This window comes from Clupea harengus, chromosome 22 (assembly GCF_900700415.2).
Source record: "Clupea harengus chromosome 22, Ch_v2.0.2, whole genome shotgun sequence".
Lineage (NCBI taxonomy): Eukaryota > Metazoa > Chordata > Actinopteri > Clupeiformes > Clupeidae > Clupea > Clupea harengus.
Window position 1 is genome coordinate 17,238,445 of NC_045173.1, and position 26,613 is coordinate 17,265,057.

General features: G+C 43.6%; 1 protein-coding gene across 1 annotated transcript; it reads right to left on the reverse strand.

The window, feature by feature from the left end:
- Positions 1-4,118: 4,118 nt before the first annotated feature.
- On the reverse strand, positions 4,119-26,559 carry onecut3b (one cut homeobox 3b). Its single transcript, XM_031560363.2, has 3 exons — positions 25,214-26,559; positions 18,610-18,620; positions 4,119-7,872 (listed from the first exon to the last, which is right to left on the reverse strand). The coding sequence occupies exons 1-3, from the start codon at positions 26,245-26,247 to the stop codon at positions 7,559-7,561; spliced, it is 1,359 nt and encodes a 452-aa protein (XP_031416223.1). The 5' UTR covers positions 26,248-26,559; the 3' UTR covers positions 4,119-7,558.
- Between the last annotated feature and the right edge of the window lie 54 nt (positions 26,560-26,613).

Here is a 26,613-nt window from a genome sequence, read left to right on the forward strand (position 1 = left end):
CAGTGTGTATCCTTGCTTGTGCACTCATGCTTTCTCCAAAGACCATGCTTGATTTCTGCTTCTAAGGCTGAAGGACTGCTGTCTGTAAGCTAGGGTTGGGGGGGGGGGTATGGCTTTCAGAGGGATAAATGGTGGTAGAGGGATGCTTTCATACTCAAGTTCTCATACTCAACATTGTCACACACTTCCTCTAAATGTTGGTGGTATTTCATCCAGTTCCATGACAGCTGCTCGGTCTTGTCTAGAATAAGGAAAAATAAAAACTCAATCTTGTTTCTAGAAAAAAATAGAAACGTCTTGTGTTTTTTTAATCGTATGTTTGTTTTATACTGTTTGTCTTGTAAACAGAGAAATTCATAAAAGCATGTTGTTACACTGTCTCTCCTCTCACTGTCTCTTTCACCCTAGCTTGTTACGTGCGTGGGTGTGTGTGTGTGTGTGTTCCTTTCTGTTGCTGCCTCAAATGTGGTCATTATGTTGGCATCACCAAGCACTGAGCACAAGTAAGAATACAGAGCTTCAATAGATTTGCAATAAATAAATGCCATTGCAGTATATGTTATGACCACTTGGTGGCAACATTGTATTACTCAAGATGGCCTCACCTGAATCGAATCCCTTTTCTCTTCTTCTTCTAGGTCACCAGGGTGAAATGTAGGATATCATCATATAATCAAAAGACATGTATGTGCTTTGTAAATGAAACAAAGAATCAGCTAGTGTTTTCCCAATTGTTTCTTTATTTTAATTAATCAAACACACAATTTACCCATACTATGCTTTTTAAGATCATTTATGTTCTGAAACAGACATTATTCCAGTATTTTCCCTTCTGAAAAGGTCTCAACAGGAGAACATAACTAACTGCACAACCTGTCACTATCTGTGCGATTCCGACTGGGAGGCCAAGGTTCTCAGAAGAGCACTATGCCAGTACATGTGAGTGTGTATGTGCCTTTATTTTGAAAAGTGCCACTCCACAGTTTGTGTGTTGTGAGACAATGGCAACCACAACAGGAGCAGCGTAGGGAATGTGAATGCCAGATTGTCAGTCCTACAATCTTAAGGTTGCGGGCAGCCATTCACAGGACCCCTTGGCTCGATTTGCAGAAATCATAAAACAGCCTAAAAAACCTCTCATCTCTCGCACATGCGGTGGTTCAGGCAAATCAACATGAAACATTCTCTCCTGTCAGATTGAGAGTGCAACCCTCGTTCAGATTTCTTGTGTGTGTTTGAGGTCAGACATGGTCTGTATGGTCTGATCCAAACCCTGTCTAAGCCGCCTGGTCTGTTCTAAAAGCATCTGGGTTTAGGGATGTGCTACACATTTGCTGGCAAATTAGTGAACCATGGCTGGAGAGCTGACTCCATAATCTAATCCAGCTCTTTCAGTCAAACACACAGCCCATAATGTGTGCGCGCTTGTGTGTGTGTGTGTGTGTGTGTGTGTGTGTGTGTGTGAGAGAGAGACAGGGAAGTAAGGGGCACAGCATCGCATAGGCACTTTTTATAACACTGATATCACATCTGATATGGATGCCATGTGAGAATGACTGCACTGACTGTTGCATGTGTGTGCGTGTGCGTATGTCTGCGCGTGCGCACGCGTGTGTGTGTGTGTGTGAGAGAGAGAGAGTCTGAGTGTGCTGCTATCTACGCATTCATTTCTCACCCAGGCATTCTGTCACTATACCCTGAGTAATGGGAGGATAGGAGTCCACTGGGGGAGTGCGTGTGAGTGCATGTGGGGATGGGGGGGGGGTCGGGCGAGGCAGGGAATACTGGAGGAACGCAGTCTCCTCGCTCAAAGGGTAGAAGAGAGATGTCAGTGATGGGTGAGGAGAGTTGGGGTGTTTGCATAGCTTTCTGTGCAAAAAAATAACTGACCCACACCCTTTCTCATCATCATCATCATCACTGTATATGATGGCAAAAAGAACACAGCACATACACACACTTGGGGTAAACCTAGGGGACGAGTGGGTGCTACCATTCCAGTGGGTTTGGGAAAGAGACAGAAACTGGGGACAAAACTAATATTCCCTTTCAAAACCCTCCCTTTCCATTGACAGGGAGGTGCTTAAGTGTTTTGAAGGTGACTGTTAGAGATTGAAAAGGTCCTTGAAGATCTGTCGAATAGGTAAGAGTTGGTGTTTGGACCTGATCATCATCAGTGTCTGCACTTGAGCGGTGGGAGAGTAAGGGGAAATTCGATCGCTATTACTGCGCATAAACGATAAAAAGACAAAAAAATCCTGATCGATCGTGTCACCTTATCGAGGGGAGAGGACAGTGAGACTGGGGAACCATGGCAACGCATGGCTCTGAGAACCTCCCTGTCTAGCTGAGCATCCCAGTCAGAATCGCTATTGGCTGCTTGGTGACTCTCTTTCTCTTTTTCTCATTCTGTTTCTCTCTCTCTTTCTCTCTCTGTTGTCTCCGCCTTCTCATTGGAAATTGATTGTCTTCTACCATCACAAAGACACTTGGCTCTGATTGATTGGTTTAGGGTGGAGAGGAGGGAGAGGACATCGCTACTGGGCTCTCCGCTCAATCTTTGTATTTTTTTTCTCTGAGGTTAGAGTGCCTACGTCGAGCAACCAAAAGCAAAATATTAAAACACACGAGCTGTCTATCTGCTGGTGGGGAGGAGGGGGGGTGGGGGGCATCAAACTAGTCTTTCACACAAGACTAAGGCCCAGTACATTCCATGATTCATGAAATAGATAAATAATCAATTAAATAAATAAATAACTAATACATACATACATACATACAAACAGAAAACATACAAATTGAAATAGAAGTGATTGATAAAGAGAAATGCTCTGTACAGACAGTGGGCACATGTGTCCCTCCATGCCTACCTGGTTTCATATATACAAGTTCCAATGCATCGCTAATGCATCACTAACTGGGACAGCAGTGCAGGAGACGAGTGCACATGCATATTTCAGAGAAAAAATTCAAAGTAAACAACACAAATAAACAAGAGCATCAACAAGCAAAAGGGGAACAAAGAAAAGACAGAAACAGGCAACATAATCTGCCAGGCGGCTGTGTTGTCTTCCCCACACGTCTGTGACATCCCTCTCTCCCCCTCTTCTTCACAACAATGGTACGGGTCATCCTGTAGTTTCTACACAGTAAGATAATATCCATGCATAAAAGAATCGCTAGCACCTTCTTGACAAGAGGAATGCTAATTTTGGTTTTCTTCTTTTTGGTAAATATCAGGATCACTGGAACACACACGAGAAACATTACTTCAACAGAAACATATAGTCCATATGGAACAGGGAAAAAATGTGCAAGTGAAAAACATATTAAAAATAATTTGCTGTTTGATCATTTGAACTTCAAAAGCTAATTCTGATTGTGATCCTTCAGAAGAATCGTTCTCTCTGTAGACTTTAGCATGTAGAAAATAATACGTTTTCGCCCAACATGACTGCGGCCCACACTCTTGCTTCCCCAGTCACAAACCAGGAAGCCTATACCCTTTTTAGTCACACAAACCAAAATGAAACAAGAACAATAAAATGGCCAAACAGAGAGGGCATGCCACTGGAGAAAAGAAAATTAAAGGCAAAAAAAAAAACAACAAACCCAAGAATACTGAACAGTATAAAGCTTCAAGTCACAATTTTCCAAAACTATTATTTAGCAGTATTCATTATTTTAGTCATCAATAATATCATTGTTATTGTTTCATAACACAACCGTTATAGTAAAGATTTGAGGTATATCAGAATTTAATTGTCAAGACATGCCTGCCAGTTCTCATAGTTCGCTGCAAAGGGGGCTGGTCGAGGGGTGATTTTCCAAGGACGCAATTGGTCAGATGTGTATGTGTGAAGGTGTGAGAGAGGCATATGATTGGGTGATATCAGTCACTAATGGTGCAGACAAACTTCTGGTTTCCATGGACACAACCCACACTCCCCTTATAAATGACACAAAAATAGCTCTTCGGGGAATGCATCTCTGTGGATGTGTGTATGTTTGAGTGTGAGTGTGTGTGTGTGTGTGTGTGTGTGTGTGTGCATGTACAGTATGTTGTGTGTACAACATTCAAAAGCTCCTCTGTGTTCTGAATATCATTCTGATTGTTGTTCTTGTTAGTGGTGGATACATGACAAGTAGCTCCATATAAAATAACACAGATCAGGTAATTTCATACAAAACAAAGTGCTTCCTCTTTTTCATCTGAGTAGAAAGAAATGAAAAATTCACAAAGCCCATTTATATGACATCCCATTTAGCCTGTCTTACAAATGCATGTAATAAAATGCAGAGAACATGAATGTGTGTATGTATACAAGCATATGTACATGTGTATATCCATGTATACCCGTGTGTGTGTGTGTGTGTGTGTGTGTGTGTGTGTGTGTGTATCCAGAACAGTCCCACCCGTGGTTGAAGGAAAAAGGCACTCATCTCTACCTGCATGTGAGCCACTTCGGTACCAGTGGCTTTATGCAGTCTGACTGCTCTGTGTGTAAATGTGTGTGTGCGTTTGTGTGAAGTGAGATGTATGAGTTACAGTGGAGTGTGAGTTGGGGGTAGGGGGGGGGGGGGCATTTTGTTTGTTGGTTGGAGTGCCCGGGGGGCAGCTTTGGACTGGCAGGCTGAAGAATCTTTGGCATCAGTGGCGCGCCACGTTCATTCATGTGAGGTAGCTAGCCGCACTGGTTCCCACACTGAACAAGGTGTGTTTCTGGTGTTGTCTTTCTGTCTTTCTTTTTTTTTTGGTTGTCTTTTTGTTTCATTTTTATGTTGTTTTTCTTCACATTTGGAGTTCTCCAAACACAACCAAACAGTAAATAAAAATCAACAAATACACAAACAACAAATGAGGAACAAACAAACAAATAACCTTTTTGGATACTTGCTTAGAAACCCACAAAAATCATCCCTTTCTCCTGTACCTGAAGGCCCCCTCCTCTCCCACTGCTGTGGCTGTCCGGCCCCCCTTCACAGCCAGCTGGGTATCCGCTTCACCGCACAGGTGTCTATGGCTGCCCCACCCCAAGTTCCCCAATGCAGGGCATGCTGCTGCTGCTTCTGTGCCCACAGGGTCCCAATGTCCCGATGCCCCCCTCTTCAACCTTCCGCCTCCCCACTCACCCTCCCACACGCTCCACTCTCCATATTCTGATTTGACCCAGCGTGCGGGGATGGGAGAAGGGGGAAGTGAGAGGGGTGGGGGGTAGTTCGGGGGGTGGGCTGGGAAGTCCCCCAGGCTAGCCCCTGTGAACAAGTGAGCTGGGGGTGGACAAGCTTAGTCCTGAGGGGGTTAGGTGTCGTAGGTCAGAGGGCACAGTGTCCCTCCTGGCAGGAGTCCACCTTCTTTACTACATACAAACAGGTACAGGAGTCCCCGCTGTACACAAGATTCCCGCTTTGCATTTGAATTCCAGTTGGATCAGGTTCTTTCTCTCTTTTTTTTTTTTTTTTTTTTTTTTTTTAAAGTAGCTTCATTAACAAGGTGCTTCTTTACATATAGTTTACGCACAACAGAACACAATAGTTACATTTAATAGAACCGTTGTGTCTATGGTACTATTTACCCGCATTAATACTGGAGGAGAGGAGAGGAGAGGAGAAGAGAGGAGAAAGAGGAGGATAAGAGGGAAGGAGGGAAGGGTAGAGAGAGAAACAGTGGAGAGGTAAGGGATGGGGCAGACAGAGAAGCAAGGGAGAGGAAGAGAGAAAGAGAGAGAGAGAGAGAAGACAGGGATATGTACAGCTATATTTTCCACAGAACATTGCTAAGTTATGGAGCTTTTTTCCCCCCAAGGTTGATTTCTAATTTCAGGTTTGATGATTGGAATGAAGTTCTTTTCACCCTAACAGAAGGAGCTGAAGGTACATTTTGCATGATTTGTCTGTTACTATGGTACCAACTCTCCTCCCTGGGTGGCCAATAGGGGTTCAGAGCTGCACCATCTCCTCTGAATATCAATAAGGCAACTGTCATTGGCACTCAATCATACTGTGACATTTTACCTTGACATTTGGCCACTTTCCACAACACAGCGAAGGAACTAGCCTCCCGCCAAGCGAAATCATCTCCCTTCAATTGTTGATTGTATTTCTTCATCTCATGATGAACTGAAAGCATACACAGAAACACTAGTGTAGTAGGACGCATGCATAAATCAAATCAAACTCATATACCCAGCGCTACCAAGCAACATTGGGTTGGTGCAGCTTTCGTGGCAGCTTTGAGACTGAGAGTTTTTTAAATCCAATGCTTCCAGCTCACAGAGGGTACACCAAGAGTCTCTGCACGGTGGGGAATACATCTGACAATTAATTCTCCAACCACTTTCTGTCCTAATGTACTTTACTGATTTGAGTCAAAACATTTCATCTTGTAAAAAAAAAAAAATATTGATTGTGATTTTGACAGTCCTGGTCTGAAACACCAATCAAAATATTGGGTTGCCACAGAAAGACAAAATTCTCTCTTCTTGTAAACCAAATCATGGTGCATGTGTAAACATGGCCAGCAGGTGGCAGTGTTACACTGTTCCATCATTACATCCAACTACAGACCAGTGTCACACGACCACCATCCACTAACCCCCCACTGCACTGTCGATGAGAAGAAGCTCTGCAGACAGTACTTTATGTGGGCTCATATCCACATACAACAATGCTATTAAAGGACCAATTCAAGCTACAAAATCCTGCATGTATGGTAAAGAAAATCTTCTCAGTTATGGTATATACACAGAATTATGTTTGTGTGTGTTGCGAATGCAGAAATAAGGGTAATCTGATGGTGTGGCTAAAATGGCCGCCTGAGCTGGGAAGCAGAGGACGGGTGATGCATTGGAATTTGATTGTTAGTATCACAGATTGCTCTCGTCTCGTCTGCATCTCGTTGTCTCGTTTGGTTCGCCTGCACTAATTTTGAGCACCCTTCACAAGAAGTGATTGAGGTGAGAGGGTGTGTGCTCTACAATTTATTGCCATCTTGGGAAACAATGGGTTATTGACTACCTTATGGCGTGTAAAAAATAAGGCAAAACAAAACAAACAAATAAATAATCTGGCAGAGCTCTAAGGTTTCGCCTGAAATGTCAAGCCACCTTCTCACAAAGCACTCTGGATCAGAGACAAAGACACTATGGGGTGTCAGGCTTACAAAACATGAACCCAAACACCCCACACAGATAAAAACACTCACACACTCGGGCAAACAATCAAATACATAACAGCCAAAAAAAAACACATACTCTTACACAACCCCTGCCTTCCAGAAGTATCTTTCGGAGGGGTTTGGGTATCTCCTGATACATCTATGATTGACAAGATGGGGAGTGGATGAAAAGGGGGGGGGGTTACCCCAGAAATCCCCCCCACCTACCCACCACACACTCTCCCTCCACATCCCATGTTGTTGTTGTGGTCATCCTTTCACTCTTCCTCCCCATCCTGCGTTGTTGTTGTGGTCATCCTCAACACCAGGGGGCGCCCTCCCCTTCTCCCTCCCCCTCCCCCGCGAGGCCCGGCAGGCTGCCCTGCTGCTCCCCCCCTGCTCTCAGGCCTTGGAGAAGGTGTTGGCGGAGGTGCCCGGTTGGCCCGGGCTGGCGCCGTGCGGCTGCTGCTGGTGGGGGTGCTCGTCGTGCCAGCGGTCCGTGCAGCGGCGACGGGCGTTCATGAAGAAGTTGCTGACCGTGCTGAGCTCCAGACCCAGCTGCTGGGAGATGGTGATCTGCATCTCCTTGGATGGCCGCTTGTTCTCCTTGAAGATGGCGATGAGCGTGCGGCGCTGCAGGTCTGTGAAGACCAGACGCTGCTTCTTGGGCAGCATGTTTCGGTCCTTGTGCTGCTCCTGCTCTTTCCGCTTGCAGGCTGCACCAGATAGATAGACAGATAGATTGATAGATAGATAGATAGATAGATAGATAGATAGATAGAGAGAGAGAGAGAGAGAGAGAGAGAGAGAGAAAGGGAAGAAATATCCAGACACAGAGATTTATTTCATGTCTACCTGTTTTTCTCCCTTCTACTTTTATTGCATAAATCATGGAGATGGTAGGCGATGGAAAATGGCATGAAACAAGCACATTTAAATTCAAAATGACCAAGTGCAATGACAATGAAACAAGAGAAATGTGTCTTGAAAATCTTTTTTTTTTTTAAACAGATTAAGCAGAGGTGGTGTTAAAAAAAATTAACAATTAAATGTGATCACAACCTGATCATGTAGTCATAATCATTTCAGGTGTGCGTATGTGTTTGCCCGTATGTGTCTACATTGATGACACTGTATGTGTGTGTGTGTATGCACCCGGTAATGTCTGTGTGTGTCAGTGTGTTATGAGTGTGCATGCACCGTGTGCAGCGTGGAGAGGGAGGGCGAGAGATGAAAGATTAACCCACGGTGCGTGCACATAAGTCGTTCAGGGGGATGATGGGTCTGTGGGGACTCATGTCAGAATGGCCTCAGGCTAAATCTGCTCTCTTTTGCACAGTCCCTGCCTGCCCAACCCGTGGTGGGGGATCGCCATGTTAAAACCCATCTCAGTAGCTGGTCCTCACACGCGGTGCATAAGAAACAACACAGCTGTCTTTAAAGCTCAAGTGGAATAAGCGCCAACTGAATTTCAGTTGCTGCAACCACTTGTACAGCTGTATGGTACATTCAATATTTGTTTGGGGTTGTTCTTCTAGGCGTGGTTTCAAAATCTACATCTACATATAATAATTTTTCTGCACTTGGTCATACTGTCTTGACACTATCTGCTGTAAAGATAAACAGAGAGAGAGAGAGAGAGAGAGAGCCAGGGTTCCCCCAGCTCTCAGGTTGATTGTGCTGAAGTGGCTGAAGTGGGAGCAGGCCTGTGTGTGTCTAATTACAGTGGGCCAGAGGCGATCGATCTCCCCTACACAGTCAAATCTGTTTACTGCTGCCGTCTAAACCCTGTGCGCTCTCATCCATCATTTTCATATACCACATCAACGCTCACACACACACAAACACACACACACACACACACACACACACACACACACACACACACACACACAAACAACACACTAACATACACTCACAATCAAATGCATGCACTGTCATCTCCACACATGTTTTCCACACATGCATGCTACACACATTCACCCAAGTCTCTCTCCCATACCGAGTAAATCCAGAAGATTCACACACCTTCTGTCATGCTCACACAGAACCGAAATAGCCAAGACCGAGTGGTCAGAATTGGCCAGTGGTATGCCTTAACAGAAAACCTCTAGTCACTTTACTCCACAAAACATTATAATGGTTTAATACACAGCAGAGGTGATGGAGTGCCTGTAGATGAGGGATGAAGTGAATAAGTGAGGGATTTTGCCTAGATAAGATATTAACAGACTGCAGTGGATTTCAGAGCTTCACCTGCTACATTAAAACTGTACTTGTTTAAACAGTAATGACGCCTGGGGCAGACTTCTCCCTGAATACAAACCCTGCACTGTGAAATAATTACTGTAGTACAGCTAAATGAATATCACATTTGTATTTGCTCGTCCTCCCTCTTACTCCTCCCATCATCCTTTTCATTTTTGCCGACACAGTCTTTTGTCTGACCGTCTGTGCGGTGAGGTATCGAGCGTGAGAGGTGCACACATCCCTCTCCCTCCCTCCCTCTCTCTCTCTCTCTCTCTCTCTCTCTCACACACACACACACGTTCTCTCTTTCTCTCTGTCGTTTTCACAGTCCGCCTCTTGATGTCACTCGCTTTTGCCCGGTTCTCGCGCCTTCATGTGAGTGGGCGCGCGCTGGGCTTGGCGGATCAATAGCGATCGATCGCCAGGGAAGGGGGCCCTGATTACTGGACCACGTGTGCTGGAGAAAACAGAGGAAAATCGATCATTGCAGCTTTTAGCCCAACAGCAAAGCGCATGGACACAAGAAAGACGCTGAGATTTTCGCATTTGGCCTAGCCAAACGAAATACCAAGAATTTCTCTCTCTGAGACTATAGGCCTACATCACAAAACCAAACAGAACCCTAGTAAATATCATAACCTCCCTTGGAGAGAGTCATATGCCAAACCTAGTAGGCTGTAGACAAATATTGTCTTATTTAAGAAAAACTGTTATACAGTCTTACCCAACCATTTACTGTAGGCTTAGCAGAGGCAGCTCATTTGAGCTATGCTTTGAATAAAATAATTAGGCTACCTTGCAATAGCATTGCAATCGTAATAGAAATTTAAACAAACTCCCAACAGGCGCACAGGGGTTATTCAACATCAACACTTAAGGCGATAGATCACAGTAGCAAATAGAGGAGAAGCTGCTAGCACAGCGGGTTGCCTCTATCCGCCTCACATGTCAAAGCCTACTGCAGAGAGAGAGAGAGAGAGAGAGAGTATCCCGGCCAAATATTAATGAAAGCGCAGTTCTTCAAAAGGCTGCTTGTTCTTACACTGGGCTATTGTATGCATTTGAAGCCTAACCACGCCTGTGAATAGGCCAAATAATGGGTTTTCACCGATTATATGATACAGTCTGACAACATCAAATCAAAAGCTTTAGCAAACCACATTTGTTCAGGTTTTGTGACGTTTACTTTTCAACTGATGACCATTTGGCGTTAAAGCGAAAAATGCGATCCAGAGCGGGCCTTTCTTTTCAGGTAACCTCCCGGCCAGGTAGGTGGTTAATTTGTTAATCCCCGTTGTTGTTTTCAATTGTTTTACTTTTGCTGCAAATTAATTGTCCCGATATCGATTGACCTGCGCTTTAAAACCATTCCATGGTACATTTATTCAATTCAGTCTGCTAAACCATGCCAAGTTTTCCCTCTCTCTGAAGTAACTCATCTGCGGGAGTCGCTTTTCCGTAATGTAATGAGGGAATACTGGTGCTAATGTAGTGTTAATCTAATATGTAAAGTATCTTGTTTTTAAACTGCTTCAACGCCAATCCTTTTCACTGTGCCAAAGGCCTCGCGGCGGTCAGCGCAATAACATGAGAAGCCTGCCCCTGATAGTCGCCAGCGAATGTAAGCGAGTGGGAGTAGCGTATACTGTAGTAAAGAAATTGTGGTAGCCCGTATATATATATATTATATATTATATCATTCTTTATTTTAGAAAGTCTAGGACCGCAGAACTCATTTAACCCAAAACGGTCTCTGGTATTCTACATGTAAAAGACTCGACATATTAGAGCATATGACGGCCTATGTGAGCCTACTGCACAAAAGTAGCCTAGTTTTTTACATGCTGCATTGAGAAGACTAGTGACACCCTGAAGATTAGAACCAAAACCACATTGGTACAAAATATTGAGCTATTCTTAAGGTAAAAAGTAAAAAGTTTCCCTCACAGACTTTACTTTTGTGAGGTTGATTTATCGCTCAGTATTGCACAAACTTTGATCAACATCCCCGAATTCGTTTCGGTGGACCTCTTTCTCTCTCTCTCTCTCTCTCTCTCTCTCTCTCTCTCTCTCTCTCTCACACACACACACACACACACACACACCCACACTACTCCTCATCCAGTGCTATCCATTACTAAACGCTGGCATAAACAGAGCACACTGCCCTCGATATGTATAGCTTTCCTAGCTCTGTGGAATTACCTATCCTGAATCTTTTAGTATTGCTGAATGAAGGCCAACGTACCGTGTGCATAAACCATCTCAAGAGTTTTAACTATGCCGCATGTAATTAATTATGGGACGACCCAGAGGCGTATTGTAGTGTCCTATATACTCCCAAACCACTTATTTGCCCCGATTGCTCAGCAAGTTTGGCCGCCTCAAGGCAGACGTATCACGGATACCGCTGATGGACACAGAAGCGCGTTTTAAACAGCCAGACCAAGGCAGCGCCAAAACCTGAATGCATTGCGGAGCCCTGGGCAAAGTGTTGGGCGTACAGAAGCCGTGCAAAAGCCTTGATGTAGGCTATGATAATTCGTCGGAAGTGGTCCTGAGAGAACATTACAAGCCGACGAGTTTTATAACTTTTTAGGACATTTGCCGTTTGGCTAATTTGTCAAATTCAACACAACTCAAGAATCTCGAGTTCGAATCGATATCTGGCCAATAGGCCTGATGTTGCCCGCAAAGTGGATGAACGTTGGGTGTGCGTGCTGGGGTGTGAACCCTCCCCAGGCGGTTCCATGCTGTTGCTGGTGTGTGGTGTTGCTGAGGTGCGGATGATGGGAGACGAGCGAGGGCAGGATCGATAACTAACCGCACCATGCAGCTAACCGGTCTGCCCGGGATCGATGGGTTGAATGGGGTTGATCTTTTTTTGGGTGCGGTGCAACGTACCCTCTCCCGCAATGGCCTGGCTACTGCTGGCGAAAAACAGTCATGTCAATCAATCAGTCACAAGGAGGCCTTATGCTCTCAACAAACATGGATGCAGATAATGCTTGAGTAAGCTATGCAAAACGTAATTCCTTTAGCCTATATGAAATCTGGACGCATATCTATCTTTTTAAAAAGGCATGTCCAAACTCGGAAATAGATTGTCTAGCATAACAAAAAGACAAAATCACTGCCAATATCTCTGATCAAGCGATGACAAAGGTAGTTTACCAGCCTGGCTTTAATACGACTTCCGAAACGCGAATATCATGACTGAATGTGACTAATGCTTGCTCCTTGTTGTGCGCTGTGTTAATTATTAAAAGGACTATCTGATTTGAATTATTATTGAACCACATATTTTAATGATTGTTTTCTGCCTATAGATTAAACACCGACGAAACATTTTTTTGCTAATTTAACCTTAATATAAAATATAAATCCATGTGATGAAATATCCCAAAAGTTAGAAAATACATTAATTTTTTCCACCAAGAAATACAAATTCAGTACATCTATCCTAAAAAATACGTAGACTATTTTGCGTGTTGTCCAAATGCTTATTTGATAACATTATGGCATCAAAAAAGTTAATTTCAGATATCTAGAATATAAGTTTACTGCTTTATTATATTGAACATACTTGAGTTGATACATGAGTTTCATGCTCCTAAATTTCTGTACATATTATATACAATCTACCTCCTGTTCTTTCGCTGTTACCTTCGTCTTTGTCTGTTTATTAAAGACTTTCATTCTGAAAAGAGGGGTATAATGATAATAATAATAATAATAATAATAATAATAACAACAACTCACAAATACGTTTTTAACATATCATTTAGTTAAAAAGCGCCTTGACTATGGAATAATTTCACAATATGCAGACTACAATAATAACTTTGAAGTCAAATAAATGTCCATGCCTGAAATATGTTTTATTATTATATATTTTATAGTCTTGTAGGTCAGTCATTTAAAAATACAATGTCAACCATGGCGCAATAGGACACCTGGAATTCAACTAAAGTATTTAACAACACTGGATAATAATAATAATAGCAACAACAGTAATACAAATAACATTACCTCTAATAATAGTAATTATTATCATTATTTTTATTATTATTACTTGACAACTCTTAACCGCGAATCTGACAAATGCATAGCTATTTTGGTTAACTTTGAGACATTCTGGCCGCACTTTCTGACGAGGAATTAGATGCGAGCACCCGCTCAGCATATCAGTGTTAAATCTATAGCGTGGTTGATATAAACTATTGACTTACATAACCCGTCATTTAATAATTGAACATTAGGTTGCCTGCTCACCATGCACACTCACAGAAACTCTCTCTCTCTCTCTGTGTGAGACAGAGACGGCTTGTATAATTGCACTTCCTGTTCTCGGGTCAAAGTTTTGTCAATGTGACAGTGCCTGTAAATCTCCACTTTAATAATTATTTGTAGGCTACACACTTGACTGACTTTGTTTCCAACTGTTTTGGGAATCCAAAGATTGTTGCTTAAAATAATAAATATTAAGTATGTCAAACACAGCTCAGTTCCCTTGGAATAATTCCTTTCCTTTTGTTTAATTTAACCCATACCTCTCCGTCATAGGTGTCACAACAAATAATAACGCCTAACGCAGTACTAACCTATTCAGTTCTGCATTTTTAATATGATATTCCCTCCACAATAAACCTAACCGGTTGTATTTCCTTTCAGATTAAGTTAACCAGTAAACAGTTATCAGCGCCTCAGCAAGATGGGTTTAACTTTGAGCAAGGACTGCCTAAGAACTCTATCTGTTTTCAGCTTTTCTCTTTTTTTCCCCAGTTCTAAATCCACTCTCTCAATAGACAAACATTGGTGAAGTCAGGTGATGCAAGACCCATTTAGGCTTCGATTAGCCACTCAATTAAATGTCACTAGCTGAGAGATTGATTGATATGAAACTGAACCTACAGACAGAGGAGACAGACGACAGGAGAGGGGGCCACAACTAAAGCCACCACACAAGACAACTGTTGAGTGCAGCGGTTTCAGCACAGAAAATTACATAATTTTATGAAGATGACTGTGTGTCCATGTTTCGGTGTGTGTGATAGTGAGAGAGAAAGAAACAAATAGAGAAAGTGTAAGTATGTGGATGCGTGTGTGTGTGTGTGTCTGTGTGTGTGTGTGTGTGTCTGTGTGTGTGCGTGAGTGTGTGTGTGTGTGTGTGTGTAAAAAAGCGATGGAGAGACTATATGTATGAAAGACAATGAGACGATGTATTGTGTCATTGTGTGTGAAATATAACAAAACAATTGCGATGTTAGAAAAGGACATAAAATAATTTATTTGGTTTTGATAAATGCGCAAGACAACGAACTATGTGCAGTGATTTAATCCACACCACTGCATCACTGCAGACGACAGAAGGGTAATTTGACACTCGGGTGACAAATACGCTTCGGTCCATATGCCTAACTTCACACCTCTCATACACAAGCCTGGCTGAGTATGCAGTATCTTCCAGTACAAAAACACAGTTTTTCAGTCATGGGCTAGGTTTCCCGATAACCGATAAGTTCCCCGAAGAGAAACCGTCCTGCATAGACCTTAAGAGGCCGAATCCAGGTCTTGACGTAAGACCAAGATGTGTGTTGCATTGCATTTTTTGCTTCATTGAATAATAATAATCAAAAAATCCGTAAATTAATTTGCCGTTAATTTTGTATCCCTTTTTTTTTTTATCCCTGATACAATTATATGAGTAACATCTACCTCACTGTCGTCGTTATTTGGGAACTTTTTGTTTTGACTTGCATAGTATCTATTCTTTCCTATAATGATCACCTCCGCTCCAATCTGAGTCCTGCCCATCATACTAATTTCACGCATGCTCAAACCTATGTGAATGAAAAAAATCGATGCCAGAAACATGGATTGAATCTCTTAAGGTATACGTAGGAAGTTTTTCTTAAGGGAACTCTTAAGAGACCGTTTTTGGAAACATGCGTGAAAAAATAAACAACTTTAGTAAAGTATTCCTTTCAAGTCTTCGTTAAACGCTAAGAGCCCTGAATCGTATTAATTCACAGCCCTTACATTCCGTCTTACTGAAGAAAGATTTATTTCAATGATTTGAAATTATGCTTACATTTGCAAATCTGTAATACATTTCTCTTTAATGTAATATATGTGTGTGTGTGTGTGTGTGTGTGTATGTGTTTGTGAGACATAGAGAGAGAGAGAGAGAGAGAGAGAGAGAGAGAAAGAGTCCAGGTGTCTGCATATGCGTATATGTTTGTGTATGTGAATGTGTTTGTATGTGAATGTGTTAGTGCTTAGCAGCTTCATTGCCCACATGTGACTGCATGTATGAAATTAGCAGCATGGTGCTATGGACTTAGACCATAGTGACACAGGGCTCTATTCGTGAAAGTGGTCCCTTTAATTATGACAGACATAAGGGGTTGGAGACAAGACACCCTGATATTGCCTTTTATATATGTCCTTGGGTACAGATTTCAATGGTCATGCAGGCCTTTGTGTATGTGTGTAAGTAGGGCTAGTAGGTTTTTTGGGGGCTATTTTGGTATGTGGACATATGGAGCATATGAATGCTTTTGTGTGAACAAAGCATTTGTGTGAGAGTAGATGTGAAGCATTACATTAATGTATGTATAATTATTTGTTGGCACAGTAGCTGTATGTCTGAGTGATATGTGTGTGTGTGTGTGTGTGTGTGTGTGTGTGTGTGTGTGTGTGTGTGTGTGTGTGTGTGTGTGTGTGTGTGTGTGTGTGTGTGTGTGTGTGTATGTATGTGTGTGTGTATGTGTGTGTGTGTGCATGTCTGCAGGAGGGAGGGTGCTGATGGGAAAGCCAGTGGTGTCCGAGGGGATGGAGGAGGGGTTAAGGTTGGGGTTGGTGTGGAGGAGGTGAGGCTGGCTGCTAGTGCTGCCTCTGCTGCTGGCTGTGGCTCCAGAAAGAGAGAGAGAGAGAGAGAGAGAGAGGGAGAGAGAGAGAGAGAGAGAGAGAGAGCAGAAGAGGGAGGGAGGGGGAAAGAGAGAGAGCGCGGGGAAAGGAAATCGATACAGATTCCGCACAAGTCAGATAAGCCTTAACAATGTGTAGCGCAGACACACTCTATAACCCAATCACATAGAGGCTCATATGCACACACACACACACACACACACACACACACACACACACACGCACACACACACACACACACACACAAACACACACACATCATGCATGTGCTCACTCTCTCTCTCTCTCTCACTCTCTTTTTCTCTCTCACACACTCTGTCTATCTCTCACTGCATCTAAAACACATGCAGATGCACAGCCATACTCACACAGACATGCATACTTTACAATCCAATCACGTACATTCACACAAATTCATGCGTACACCCAGTCTCTCACACAAACACACATGAACACACGCACGCACAAACACACACACACATATGCAAACACACACACACACACACACACACACACACACACACACACACACACACACACACACACACACACACACACACACGTGTATTATGTCCCCACTATGCTTCATGTAGACCCATGCATATTAACTCCATGCAACCTTCAAACATAAGATGATCAAAACCTTAGATCATTGAGGAAGGGTTTGCTGATAAAATATAAACTGGTATAAACCCAATATCCCTGTTTCATTTAACATCTTACTTTTCTGAAGGCCATAAACATGACAACAGGTTCACACACACACACACACACACACACACACACACACACACACACACCTACACACACACACACACACACACACACACACACACACACACACACACACACACACACACACACACACACAGAGACACACACATACACACACACACACTCACTCACACACACACCAGCTTAAGTATTCACCACATGTTTTACTTTGCTTACCGGGAACAGACTTGGTTACAAGACCTACAATCTGTTCTCTCTCTCTCTTTCTTTTTCTCTCACTCTCTCTTTTTTTTTTCTCTCACTCTCTCTTTCTCTCTTTCTGTCTCTTCTCCCTACCCACATGCTTATTAATTATTAAGGGGAGAATCGATCATTTCAGCAGTCTGCCTCAATCCTCCTCTCCACACAAAAGCCAAAGCTCTCTTATCCTCAATCAATGCTATCTCACTAAATCTGCTTTAAAGATCACACCATTTGCTTCATTCATCTACAGACTTTCATGTGCAATGCTAACTTACAATGATGTTGAATTCATAACCTTAAGCATTGCACAGGCCGGCTTTTTCACTCCTTTTTTTCGCTCGGAAATTAAGGTGTATGAACTCTTGCACTTTACACAGGTGTAAATGTGTGTGTGTGTGATGACTATGTAAGGTAGAAAAGCAGTGCAGACTCTGAAACACTATCTATCACGAGCCAAAAATAATGAACAGACAGAAGCTACCTTTCAGACTGTGTTAGCACACAGATTAAATATGATTAAACTGAGTTGTATGTGATGAAGGTAATCTCTTCAAAAGCCAAATGATAATGTGTTTGAGGATGGGTTTCAGATTTAACCTGCTGTCAATGCTCGTGGAATGCATGTGGAACATTTTGGTATATGTACATATTAACATTACATTTCTTTATATGTAAACATTAACTGCACGGTACATATTTTTATAACTGTTATAAATGTTTAAAACTGTTAAAAAACTAATGTTGAGATCTGCAGAAGTCTTACAGACAGGTGTCAAGACTGGATATGCCAGTTGGCACTGGGACGTCAGGACTGGCATTGGGCATTGCTCACTGTCCTACATCCGTCCAAACCTGACGAGTGGCTGTGCCCACAACACAACACAACTCACCTTCCTTCTGATATCTAATAACAATATTGATCAGCCTCTCAGTACAGTGATAATGGAGGCCAGCCTGGCCAGAGAGCTGTGAGATGCACAGTACTATTTGGAGAGTGGGATGGGGACAGAGCGAGAGGTAGAATATGTGTGGGAGAGAGAGAAAAATATAGAAAGAAAGAGAGACATGGATGGTGTGTGTGTGTGTGTGTGTGTGTGTGTTAAAAAGGGTAGAATGAACGTATGAAGGTTAGAGAGATATATAGGCTGTGTGTGTGTAAGAGAAACTCTTCTCTCTGCTTGTACTGTGTTGTGCTGCCTGATGCCAATGATTCCACCAGTGCAGTGTACATGCAGCACCAGTGGTGCTAAGAGTCAGGAAATCCTCCTGTCCGTCTCTGCCGTACAAAACACCCACACACCTTCTTCCCAACATTACAAGCACACTGAGATATGAGATCCTGAGATCCACAGCAGCAATTGCTGTACCTCTTTAAGACAATAAGACTATGCATCCCATACAGACTGTGGTGATTTTCCTGTTCATGTAAGTAAACATGGCTATTAGACAATACATCTGTCAGTGTATCTGAAATGAGTTTTACTGTAAACCCCCTTTACTGTTTCAGAAGTGGTGTAATGTTTTATCGTGAGATTTGCTGCATAGACAGAAATGAGAGGAGGATAGAATAAGGAGTCAGGAATAGAGGGAGGCAGGGAGAAAGAGCAGAGGCAGAGGCAGCGAGAGAGAGAGAGGGAGGGAGAGAAATAGAGATGGAAAGAGCGACGGGGGGAAGGGAAGCAGCATGTATTGATCCGCCATGTGCAAAGCCAGGCAGGCAAACATATGAGAATGATAAAGCTGCATCCATTGTGATGGCTCCCAGCAGCAGCAGCAGCAGCAGCAGCAGCAGCATGAGTAGAGAGGGGATGAGAAGCTGGCGGTCTGGAACTGGCTGGCTGCTTTTGCCCACATGCACTGGGCACACTGGGGCTGCATCTGCCCTGATACAACATCCAATACAAATATTTCACCTTGAGCTGTGCTGGACAACACAAACCTTGTGTTGTTTTTTTTACACACCCATATTGTTAGCAGAAGGCAGGGTGGAGGTGCTGAGTGTGTGTTTGTGGGGGGGGGGGGGGCTGATTTGTTGGCAGGGCTAGCTTGGAAATGCAGAGGACAACATCACTTAAAGGGGAGTCAGACACCTTTGCTCACACATTCATAGACACACACACACACATGAATGCGCGTGCACACATCCCCACGCACGCGCGCACACACACGCACAGCATGGACACTTTCTCTCTCTCACACACACGTACACACACACACACACACACACACACACACACACACACACACACACACACACACACACACACACACACACACACACACACACACACATGCATATACACACACCCTCACTCACACACGCAAAAGAAACCCAGACATAGTCCCACAAGCATGGGCAGGCAGGAGCCATTTTTACCCCCACACATCAAGCCACTTATAGATTAACAATTCATTCAGTGCACAGCACGAGTGTGAAGGAGAAACACCTTATAACACCACACCTCGCTTACTCGAGATGTCAGCGAAAAATGACACTCTTGAGAAAGCTGTGTTGAAACAATAACACATATATTTTTTTTATGTTTTGATACTGACAGGAACTATAGAACATTAAACAACCTCATGACCTGTTCACTGTGAAGGGGGAACACACAATCACTGCAGCAGAGATAAGGAGACATTGCAGATGGAATAACTCCACACACTGCTATAACTGACTGATATGGGGGAAATGCTCTCTGATTTGTTTACACAAACAATTACAATTAACACCAATTAAGATCTTCCATTGTGAAGCCTTTTTGTATTCAGAATTGTTGTAGTATTCAGAAATGTTCTAGATAAGGACAGCTGATTTGACCATGAGCATAACAAGCAGTTTGATTAAAACTTCTGAGGTTAGTTTGAAAAAATGGTTTCGTAATCCATCCATTTCCAGTGTATTTCTAAGTTCATGAGTCTGCTACTGTAAACTCACTTGCAATGATCATGTTCTATAACGTTTACAGAAGACGGCCCAAAGCAAGTCCAAAAACCCACAAGGGAAATGTTTATGACTGTGCTCAGTTTTGACACAAATAGTAGAGTTGGATGGATTTCAAACCACATCTTCAAGCTGATCTCCACCTGACAAGCGCTCTGTAACAGAACCTGCCATCAGAGTCTCACAGGACAGCACTGAGGTCAACACTGACGGGACTTGCATCTCGTGTTCATTTGTTTGTTTGTTTGCTTACTCTGGGCCAGAGGTGTGCCAGATTCTGGCAGATCCGCACCGGACCCAGTCCAGATGCATTCCGGATTGAGCAGTTCTCAGGGATGACACTCTAAGCTGAATGGCATCGCAACACCACCATCTATCCAGACCAACACAGGGCAACCAACTTGAGGTTGTAATTGAATACCAAAAGACAACACCACCATTTAAATCAACAAAACACAGAAATATAATAAGTGTTTAACAAACATTGCAGAGGCCAACGTCACTGGGTCAACACCAGCAGAAAACCTCCCTGAACTTGTTGTCGGGTTGCTTGGTGGTCTCCCTGCTCCAAGGCTGTTAAATTTAGTATTCAAATTGATCAATCCCTCTTGTGAACGGGTTCAAGTGCCAAAGAGCTGATATAGCCTTGGCCAACAGTTCATGCTCACTTGAGAAACATTGCTGTATTAGAGAGAAGGGCCCTTAAGCCCACCAAACTGATCCCACGACATCATCCTGAGTGGCTGAGAGGGCTTGGGGGATTTCACACACCTTCTGTTATGACCTGCTATCTCAGTGTTTTACCACTGTGGTCCTAAACAACAGCGTTCTACCATGTCAGACTTGGTGATGGGGGTGTCACTGAATAGTACAACAAGTGCAAATACATTAAAAATGTAAACCTGAATGCATTTATGAGGGTTTAGCATTTAAAGGTCAGGAACGTTTGATCAGGAACCGACAGTCTATCCCATCCTTCAACACACGCCATTTTTCAACATATTTCAAAGAAATGAATAAAGTAAAACCTATCTTCAGTACGGCTGTGTTAGTGCCATCACAGGTGCCATTCATGTCAGTGTTCTCAGCATATAAATCTGGAGAAACACCACATTGTCCTAGACCTGCTATCTTCCCAGGCTCCTCCCCTACTGTCCACCCGGCTGACTGTATAAGGCTGAAAGTGTGTGTGTCTCCTGGGGCTGCCATGCCTTCACACTCCGCAATCTCCAAGTTCCTGCAAAATGTTCACAGCAATGTTCTCACAACTGTTTGAGAATGCACCAAGTAGGGAGCCTCCGGCACCGTACGGTACAGCTGTCGCAGGGAACTCATGAGGGACCGTATGTGTGTATGTATGTGAATTGCTCTAGTGACTGGGGTCTGAAGTGGAGAGGAGTCCCCAGTGTCTATGCAGCTCTACCCCCCTCCCCCCATCTCTCTCTCTCTCTTTCTCCCTCTGTGTCTGTCTCCGCCAATAATAATTCATGAGATTCTTGGCCTGAGATTTCATATTTATGTTCATATACTATCTCATATGCTTATGTGAGAACATTTGAAACCTGAAAGACACACTCTCAGCATTCTATAAGGTGTTAAACAGGCAGACAGGCAGACAGACAGATAGATAGATAGATAGATAGATAGATAGATAGATAGATAGATAGATAGATAGATAGATAGATAGATAGATAGATAGATGGATAGATAGACAGATAGATAGAAAGACAGGAAGACAGACAACCAGACAATTATTTCATCTACATCTTGACACATCTATGCCTCTCTGCAAGCTGTACTTGTCACTGTTAAATTGGTTTTAAAGCGCAAAAGGACTATGCTGATTGGTGCTCACCTAAAAGAAAGTTGTGAACACAAATAGTTGGTAGCTTTCATCTTTTTGACAAATACCAAGACTGCTGCTGCTGCTACTACTGACAATGATGATGACGATGATGAACTATAGCATGGTGAGAACGGCTTACTTCATATACCTCATGTGCATAAGGAAATAAATACTTGGGGCTTTGTGTGCGCGCGTGTGTGTGTGTGTGTGTGTGTGTGTGTGTGTGTGTGTGTGTGTGTGTGTGTGCGCATGCGTGTATGTGTGTGCGCATGCGTGTATGTGTGTGTATGTGTGCGTGTGTGTATGTGTGCATGTTTATTGACAGAGCAGGAAAGCCAGATAGAAAGGTAGAGAGATGAGTGAAATACATATTTGTCTTAATTTTGACTGAGCAATTGATCCCGTTTGAAGAGCGATCCCATTAGGCATTCATGCCTGCATAGACTGAACATGTGGCTGAAGTGGGGCAGAGACAGTGACCTCTCTAACCACAGCAAGGGATCGCTCGGCTGTCTCTGGGGCATGAGTGTGGCCTCCCAATCCATAAACTGTTTCTTTTCTAGAGAGCTCCATGCACTACATCTGCGGCCAAATTATACATATTTTAAATGTTGATTTAGCAGCTGAGTGAGCATAATATAGTGAGCCATTAAAATGCATTCACAAAAGAATGTATTTACTGTAGAGATGTTTAAGTGATCAAGATTATACTGTGCCATTACATTTGTTTGATTACCATCTCCAACATTGAGTTTATAATATTAAACATCACAATATGACTGCATCACTCCATTCTGTAAAAGTTAATACTATATATATATATTCCCCAGAGCTTGTATTTATGTGCAGTGTGAAAGTATAAATTATTATATTATCACACAGGCCAATACTTCTTGGGCCAAGAACATTCTTGACATAGACTGAAGCACACGACTGTTCCACTGCTATGGCTGTGTTAATACCATTGTAAGTAAATGTATGCCGTAGGCCAGAATTTGATCCTTGTATCCAATGTGTTGCATATCTGACCTCTGAGGTAAAAAGAAAACCTGGCTTTGCGTGGAGACAGCGTGGAGACTCCCTTAATCCTTGCAAACGGCTAAACAATAACACAGGCTACCACGATTTTTGTATTCATTCGAAAGATGCACCAGATCTGTGGGGCACACGAGTATTCAGGTCCGTGCACACACATTTTGAGGGCCAGGTGTTCACTGCCAGTTATTTATGAAAAATAAAATATTAAGTTACTTAGCACATCTATCTATCTATCTATCTATCGTTTTAGGTAGGCCTATAGATTAACACGCTTTTACGAATAACCCATAGCCAATCGATGAAGGAGTGGATCATACTGAACATGTCCTTGACATGTCAGAGCATAGATGGCAACATGGCTACAGCTCTATCAGCGCTCCGCAAAAAGGGGTGACGGATAGGCTAACGTGTCTGATATCCAAAAATGATTGATAGACCATTAACCATGGTATCCATACTTGTTATACGTGTATAGGTTGCTTGACAAAGGAACTAACGCAGTTAACTCGTTTTCATTGACAGGGGATTTTTTCACCTATCTAGCTTGTTGTTTGTTGATAAGCTTAATAGTGTGCTATTGTCTAAGTTAGGCTGCTTGGTCCACTGAGGCTACATCGAGATGTTTTGATAGTGGTGTTATTTCAAAACAGTGACAAACAATGCCGAGGTCTACGGCACAGTGTTACCTGACTGTCAATGACGATAATTCAGGGAGACATGGATGCTGCTCCACAGGGTGCTCGATTTGCGTGCGTTAAGGAGCTCATGCGGTCTCTCATATTTAGAACCCATACATTTCATTGGAATTTGATACCGTAGTAAATAGCTTAAAAATACGTTAACATTATTGAAATATAAAAAAAAATCCCTACAAAGGATTTTAGGAACCACTCTTCAGGTCAGAGGCCAAAAGGGCAGGTGCTCCAGCACCACCTGGGATGTATCTGTGCAGGTGCCAGCGAGTAGTCTACATGCCGGCGATGTCTTGTTAGTTCTTGATTTAAAGCAAAAACTCAGTAAAGAAAATTCGATATGTCAATACAGGATACAACATCATAATTTAGGAACACAAAGCCTGGACTACGGGTCTTCCACTGCCACTCAAAATTATGACGCGTGTCCAGTTAAAAGCATCGTTTGCCACAACAAAAGTCACGGACTAATGAAAGAGCGTTAAACAAAGAGTACTTGATGAAAAGCTGGCCAGTTAGTGTGTTTAGCTGCCTTTTAGAGCCGAATCGAGAATTGATCGGTGTGCTCCATTTAAAAAGGACGCTGGGAACTCGGTTATTGATCAACGGGAGGTCACGCACCCCAACGGGCTCTCCCCGCTCAGGCCCGACTTGTGTGTGCCTTGCGCATATAGTGGCTGTCGTGTCTCGGCGGAGAAAGCTGCGACCAGGGGGACATATCCAAAACACACATCTGGTATTTTTTACGGAGGCTCGCCGCACACAAGCTCAGACCCCCCCCCCCCCCCTGACTGTGCGGCCTAGACCCACCATCAGCTGACAGAAAATCATTTGGTAAATGTTTGACGACGCATTCATCCAAATATCTAGGTCCGACATAATTTTAATTTTAACACATCTATGTGCATGCTAACAATGTAAACAAATTAAAACAAATAAGCCTATATTCAACATTTAATCTGATGGTAGAGTCACCAGCTCCCTCAAATAAAAGACGAATCTGTTTTCGGTTGTATTGTATTACATTCATGCCTGGAAATTCTTTCCAATTAGGCTTATAAATGTGGTTATAAAATTCAAATCAGAGTCCAACCACTGCCTTTGAGTAAGTTGTTACAGCATTTAATTTGAAAAAACTTCTGTAGTGTAAACAGAGACTTGTTCTCTACGTCTATACATAATTATGTTGTTTGATGTCTGAGAAATCTTATGAGTTCGCCTAAACATGCCACCACAGTTTTCATTTCAGAAATCAGTGGACTAAAACATGGTATAAAACGACAGAAGCGCTTGCCTATTGGTAATTTTGTTCATTTCATTATAGGTCAACAACAAGCAACAAGCTTTTAACAAATACATTGCCAGGTCTACACGACGAACCTGCTAGTCGGAGTGCTGACATTCGCTGAAACTCGGGTTCCTGTAACCATTTCCACATGCGCCGAAAGGTTTCCCGACCGGACTTCAGTTTACTCCATGGCTTCGGGTTCCGCAGGAGGTCTGACAATGTACCCTGTGAGCGACACAAGATCCGCTGGGCGAAAATTGCTTGAGGTATACTGTAGCGTTTTAGCTCTGCTGTGATCCGTTGTGCCACCTCTTTAGTGTTGATTTCCTCCACCTGTCCAGACCCTCCGCCTTGGCCAGCCCCGACAGCGTGCCTATCTCGCTCGGTCAGCATGGACCCGTTTGCCTGCGAGTGCAGATGGCTATGCGGGTGCATGCCATTGAGGTTCGAGATCATACCGTGCCCGTGTCCCCCTAAACTCCGGGCGAGGTGCTCCTCCCCTCGGGAGAGCATCGCCGCGTGGGATTCAAATCCTCCCGTGGACATCATCTTGTCGTTGGTCATGTGAGCACTGGGCCCGTATGCGGATAGCGTCTGCTGGGAGTTGTGCAAGGAGCCCAGGCCGTTAGACAGCGGCGAGAGAGGCGGCCCCATCCCGGACATATCTTTGGGATAGTGGCCGTAAAGGTTGCTCATCGATGCCAGGCCTCTATCGTCTCTCATCAGGGTAAAACTCCCACTGACGTTGCCGGCTGTGAGACGCTGATGCGCTGCATGGTGGTGCGGATGAGTGTGAGGGTGATGAAACTTGTCAGAGACGCTGGAGATCGGCGGAAGGTGCTGAAGAGGGGTCAGAGTTGTGTACGTGTTGGACAGGCTCATGCCAGACTCACACATGGACATCGACGGGTGCAGGTGCCCGGAGAGCGCAGGATCCGTCCGGTACTCCCCGGCGCCCTCCAGGATAGAAGCCATGCTGGAGACCATAGCTGAGCGTCCGTGCGATACTAAGTTCCGGTGGGATGTTGACGTCTGCCGCCCGTGTGAGGAATTCATCAGGTCTCCCGCCTGTGAATGAGAGACGCCGTGCATGTTGCCAATGTTTTCCATTGTAAGTTCCATCGTTGAAAGATTATTTCTTTCCGCCTCCCCTCCTCCCTCTTTCTCTTTCTCTGTCACTCACACACAGCCCTCGCGCGCACACTCTCTCGCAGCTTCTCTGTGTTGAAAAAAGATTCCCCGCCGAAAACGATTTCAAAGGCAACCCATTGATTCCAAGCTTTTGCCCTCAGTCCAGCATGGTTTGATCAATCGTATTTCAGTGTCCGACCGAAAAGAAGACGATTGATAGATGAAATTTGATTTGAAAAAGAAGATCAGCAACACGCGCCTCTTTCTTTCATATGCTATGTCTGGTTGTTGAGGAGTGCACCGGGTGCGCGTGTGTCTCATTCGCTGTACAACAGCGCTTCTACCGTGAGCTGCGTC